The following is a 6,427-nucleotide window of genomic DNA, read 5'->3' on the forward strand; positions in this document are numbered from 1 at the left end:
CTGCATTGAACCTTGATGGTATATCATGCAAAGTTATTTGGTGATAGTGGTGTTGGGAAGTTGCTGGTGTGAAGTTGCTGAAATCGACGAATAAGCTTTCATAAGGAAAGCTGACTTGTGAATTATAAATCATAGCTGAAACTCATTAACTCATTTCACTAGACGTCCAGTTTTGTTTTTCAGTAATCTCCATCATGTTTCCTTTAATAATAGAATGGTTAAAAATACATAGACCTATAATAAAATACCAGTATAAAATTTTAAAAAGTATATTGTCTTTCTAAATCACTCCCAAACAAAAGATCATTGTTTAGGCCATACCACGTAATACAAGAATAGGTACCCCTTCGTTTCAAAATACTTACAGGGGTCATTCTACAGAAACGTCCACTTTTGGTATGGCAAGATGTCTTAAAAAAAATTTTTTTTTAACATTTAAACTTCGACCACATTATTATATTATCTTTTGACTTTATGAATACACATAAATGACAGCTTAATGATTTTTTATATTTTTTGTGCATTTATTTAAAGACCACATGTACCATTTTTTTGTCACTGGTGTTACCTTACTTCTCTGGCAATTTTAAAGGTTTTTATGAAATATTATTTCTACATTTTTTAGTACATGTAGTCAGAGTTACAGAACAATAATGATAATGCAACAAGTAAGGAGATTATGTTTTGTTTATTTTAATCAGGTTTGTTAAAAGTGTGATTGAATGATGTTAGTTCATTTGCGCAACTATGTATTTGCTATAACAATGAAAATATTTGTAAAAACAGTTATAAACAAGTAATGATGCAATCCTTTACATCTTAACTCTTGAGTGAAGCAGAATTCAATGGATGTAAAATTATTATCATGTCACATGTGACACATTTTATTTAATGTGACAGAAAAAAAGTAACACCAGTGACACAATATGAAACACCAGTGACATACATAAGACCAAAGATCCTTATTCTTTAACTACAATTAAGTAGATAAGACTAAATTGTTACATTTGGCATACATTTGGCAATCAGTGAAAGCAGTTAGTAAAAGAGCATCAACGTAAACTGATCTTTACTGGTGTTACCCATTAGGAAGGTAACACCAGTGACAGTAACACCAGTGACAATTTTCATGAAAAATGCATTTTACAAAATGTCTGCTGCAAGGTATCAAACCACATGTTGTCAATCATGGTATACTCACTAAATTAAGTAGTTTAATCCATTTGTATTCTAGTTTTTTACAATTCCCTAACAATAAAGTAGGTCATACCAGTGACTTCCACTAAAAGCTTCATATGAAATCATGAGATAAATGAGAAAATTTCTGATAACTGAAAAGAGACAGTGGACTTCACATGGGCCTTTTTTCATAGATCTACAGGAAATAGGAGGAAGGAAGTCAAGTAATGTCATCAGTGTGATTTCTATTTCAAAATAAATGATTTTTGTTAAACGGTAACACCAGTGACACAACTCCAGGGGACCACTACTTTCATTATATATTTTATAATACTTATTTGGCATTTTATTTTTTTATGTCATTTACATCATATATTTGATAGTTATGAATACATCATTGTATATCAAGGCTGAATTTATTTGATCAAAAACCCACACGCAAAAAAAAAAAAAAACGTCATATTGTAAAATATTATTACAATTTCAAACAGCTGCTTTCTATGTGAGTATATTTTAAAATGTCATTTATTTCTGAGATCAAAGCTGTATTTTCAGCATCATTACTCCAGTCTTCAGTGTCACATGATCTTCAGAAATCACATCAAAAAGTGTTAAATTGATTTTTCTTTAAAGTGATAGTAAATACTTACATTGTTAGAAAAGATTTCTTTTAAACTTTTATTCATTAAAGAATCCTAAATAGTGGGTCATTCTACAGAAACGTCCACTTTTGGTATGGCAAGATGTCTTAAAATGTATTTCTTTTTTTAACATTTAAACTTAGACCACATTATACCTTTTGACTTTATGAATACACATAAATGACAGCTTAAATTTTTTTTTTTTTGTGCATTTATTTAAAGACTACATGTACGTTTTTTATTTATTTTTTGTCACTGGTGTTAACTTACTTCTTTGGCAATTTTAAAGGTTTTTACAGGGGCGCGGGAAGATGCTTTTGGTCGGGGTGCTGTATGTGTCCGTTCCTGGGTTTTTATGAAATATTATTTCTACATTTTTTTAGTACATGTAGTCAGAGTTACAGAAAAATAATGATAATGCAACAAATAAGGAGATTGTTTTATTTATTTTAATCAGGTTTGTTAAAAGTGTGATTGAATGATGTTAGTTCATTTGCGCAACCATGTATTTGCTATAACAATGAAAATATTTGTAAACACATTTATAAACAAGTAATGATGCAATCCTTTAAATCTTAACTCTTGAGTGAAGCAGAATTCAATGGATGTAAAATTATTATCATGTCACATGTGACACATTTTATTTAATGGGACAGAAAAAAAAGTAACACCAATGACACAATGAAACACCAGTGACATACATAAGACCAAAGATCCTTAATACAATTCCCTAACAATAAAGTAGGTCATATCAGTGACTTCCACTAAATGCTTCATATGAAATCATGAGATAAATGAGAAAATTTAAAGAGACAGTGGACTTCACATGGGCCTTTTTTCATAGATCTTCAGGAAATAGGAGGAAGGCAGTCAAGTGATGTCATCAGTGTGATTTTTATTTCAAAATAAAATATTTTATCTTTTGTCCCTTTAACATCCAGACAAGAGTCAAGTCACCTCTGTGATTTATCTGCTCAATACTACAATTACATGTTGAGGTAGTTGGTGATGTGTTAAACTGGCATATTATCCAACACAAATTCTCCTCAATTTAATAACAGTACTAATGGACCAATAAAACAGATAACTTATGTTTAGTTACTCTGTGTAGATTTGTTTATTTACATTACTTACATTCAACTAATGTAAGCAGTGTTGACAACAGTGAATTCTACTACATAACACATACATCACTCACTCAGACGTCTATTTCATGTCTATTAGATATGCTCATCTGCAATTCTTATTGAATATTTTCCTGTCAGAAATGTTACATAGACATTTAGTAATCGTCTGTAAGATGTACATGGTGTATGTAAATCCACTTTGGAGACACGTGTACTTGTACGAGACTGCAGCTCCCGTTAGCTATACATAATAAAAAGGTGTTTTTACAGCAAAATCACAACTATACTATATGTAGCATCTTTACACCTTCAACAATTCTAAAGTTTACTCTAAAGTAGTTCAACAAATGCGATTTTAACACAAGGAACTGTGTTTTTGGTTTCTAATTTGAAAATACCCCCACGCTGTTCTCTGCCCTGTTCAGTTATGACTTTTCCACATTTATCCTGCACTCTGACTGCATTTTTTTTTTTTTCAGGTCAGATTTTCTGCAGAGCTCTTATGTAAATATGACATGTTTTTAAAAAGTGTAATTATTTAATGTTTGAGTATTTATTGGTCAAATATGAGAAAGCCAAACATGCTTTTTAAATGTCTGTGTGGCTGCACCTCATCAGTAAACAGGCATCATGTTTTATGAACAGGCTGTTGTTACTTTCTCTGATTCAGAGATTCTTTTTTTTTTTTTTACTCAAAATGAATCTGCTTATGTTCATGTTTGTTTAATCTAAAAATATATCAGGGTATATAGCCAACACATCATTTTCTATTTTTGGTAGTGTTGAAGTTAAGCAGAGTTGGCTGTGCCAGATTTAAATTTGCAAACATGCTGTAGTACAGCAGTGTATGAATTTCTATTTTATGTAGGTGAGAGTGCAGTCCAATGATAATAAATGTTGATACTTTATATTGAAGTCTTCAAACTCATGAAAAAAATCAAATAAAATCTGTCTGCTTGACAAGCGTCCAGTTCTCCATAGTTATACTGGTCAATTTCACAAACAGACTACTATTTCCTAACAATATTATGCAATGCTGATTGAAAAGGAATGCACTGTACACTCGCTAAGTATTTCTCTCATATTATTTCCCTCCTCTAGTCGCTTCACACTCCAGTCCAGCGGGTGGCGCTAAAACACATACGTTTGTTTGCCAAACACCATTAAACCTCAGAGGAAGAAGATTAGTTTCAGCGCGCTCTGTGTTGTTTTGTCGTCATGCTGGCTTAATACAAGCGGTTAGAAATGTTGTTTCTGTAAATAGAAAATTACAGTTTTTGAATCAGGTCAGTAAATACCTGTAATATTCTCATCCTCTTAGTCGTGACTAAGTTTTGAAGCAAGCAGGAATATCTAGAGGAGGAGTATAATCTGAACTGAGATCTGCTGCTGTGAAGATGGTGTTTGTTAAAGAGGAGAGTGAGGAGAACACGAGTGAACCAGAAACCTGGAGAATAAAAAACGAGGAACAAGGAGGTTGATCTTTATCCTTCATTCTTCATTCATCTTTAATGACTTTGTGGTACATTAAGCAAACAGACTTGACGGGTGCCTGAGGATCCTTAAAAAGTTTTACTTCCCTTAATCATTAAAATGTCTAAAAAAATCTACCGTTCAAAGATCTTAGAAATGGGATGGAACTGACAACGATAACATTTATATTTTATTTTCGCTCACTATTTTTTAGAATCGCAAAACTGTGTTGATCTCAGAGCATGTGAGACTCACCAGATTCACTTTGTTTTTACATTAGTGCAGGCCAGGGGTCGGCAACCTACGGTACGCGAGCAATAGGGAAAAATGCATACTGACGTACATTTTGAGGTAATGACTATTCATTGTCACACAGACTGCTAGGAGCTATAAATACTGGTAAAGTGTGAGAATTAACTTGCGCTATTCTTCGGATTTGCGCGCGACCGCTGCACAATACTAGGCACTTCAGATCAAAGCCTCAGCGGTCTAACAGCGCTCGTTAATGTCAACATGACAGATGGCCAATCAAATCAAAGTAGGCGGGTTTACTGTTCACAGAGCGCGAAGCGTCATTTAAAGGGGTCATATGATGCATTGCAATTTTTCCTTTTTCTTTGGCGTGTTACAAGCTGTTGGTGCATAAAGAATATCTGTAAAGTTGCAAAGAAAAGTCTCAAATCCAAAGAGATATTCTTTATAAAAGTTAAGAGTCAACCACGCCTTTAACAGTGTTTGTCATATCAGTCCGTCAGAAAAAGTTTTTTGTTTGTTTTGTTTTTTTTAGTTGTAATTCTTGGCTGAATATCTCTAGTAGGTTTTAAAAGTCCTTTAAAATTGAATATGAACACCGTTTGGATTAAATAAAAGTACAGTCAAATTGTATGAAATAAAATCTTATTATAAAGTGTATTTAATACTACAGTTTCCATCTATTTGATATAAACTTAATATATGCAATCTTATCTAAATTTATTATAAAAGCTGAGGTTTTTAAAGGGATAGTTCAGTTCAAACCCGTAAGACCTTCGTTCATCTTCGGAACACAAATTAAGATATTTTTGATGGAATCTGAGAACTGTCTGATCCTGCATAGACAGCAACGCAACTGAAATGTTCCAGAAACGTAGCAAGGAGATCTGTAAAATAATCCATGTGACATCTTGTTCTGTGTCAGCTGGTTAACCAGAAAAATAAAAAATGGCACGTCATGCCGAAAAGGTTGCCGACCCCTGCATTAGTGTAATCTCAGATATTTTGCAGGCAAAGGTTTACCTGTTTTACACCTAAAATAATTAATGTACATTTATGACACTGTACTTTGATTTATATTACCGTGGCACAAAAAAAAACAAATATGACATGCTTTATCTCTTCTGTCCAAATGCATACGTTTTCAATTTTTGTTGAAAATAGTGTCATGTAAATTACACGATAAGGAGGTGTTTACAAGACACAATTTTCAAATAAAACAAAAAAGCTTTTTATGCATTTTGGCCGTTTATCTACAAAACAATTTGGGGGCCTGAAATTGAACTTTTGAAAACCGGTATCAAAGTGCAAATTCCAAAGTTTACAAGCACCAGAAATACAAATTTGTGAACAGTGACGTCATGCGCATGTGTATTACGTGTTCAGTCTATAGGTGCATAGGGTGCTTCTCAATATCCCTCCTCGTTTCCTCGCTCCTCCGTCCTCCAATCCTATGACCTGGAAACCGATCGAGCTCAGCTATCTTGTAGGACATCTCAGTTCTCTAATTGCACGGTGAGGAGGCAAGGATCGAGGAGCAAGGAGTAGGGCTGGGCGATATGGGCAAAAATTAATATCTCTGTAATTTTTGGCCGATTTGCGATGTATGGTATATATCTCGGTATTTTCGTTTTTGTATTTGGATGAAAAAAAACTGTATTTAATATATTTCACTTACTGCCCAAAACAATACATATTAAAGGCTATGAAAACAAATAAAGTGAATGTAACCATGTAAGCCTTTATACTATGTGC

At 33.2% G+C, this 6,427-nt stretch overlaps 1 protein-coding gene across 1 annotated transcript in view; it reads left to right on the top strand.

The window, feature by feature from the left end:
- The first annotated feature begins 4,196 nt into the window (after positions 1–4,196).
- Positions 4,197–6,427, top strand: part of LOC107666958 (gastrula zinc finger protein XlCGF8.2DB-like) — a 21,226-nt gene continuing 18,995 nt past the window's right edge. The window contains exon 1 of the mRNA XM_016458514.1: positions 4,197–4,423. Coding sequence (XP_016314000.1) covers positions 4,345–4,423 — 79 coding nt within the window. The 5' untranslated portion in view covers positions 4,197–4,344. The remainder of the gene's footprint in view (positions 4,424–6,427) is intronic.

This window comes from Sinocyclocheilus anshuiensis, unplaced genomic scaffold (genome assembly GCF_001515605.1).
Source record: "Sinocyclocheilus anshuiensis isolate Anshui unplaced genomic scaffold, SAMN03320099.WGS_v1.1 scaffold1523, whole genome shotgun sequence".
Lineage (NCBI taxonomy): Eukaryota > Metazoa > Chordata > Actinopteri > Cypriniformes > Cyprinidae > Sinocyclocheilus > Sinocyclocheilus anshuiensis.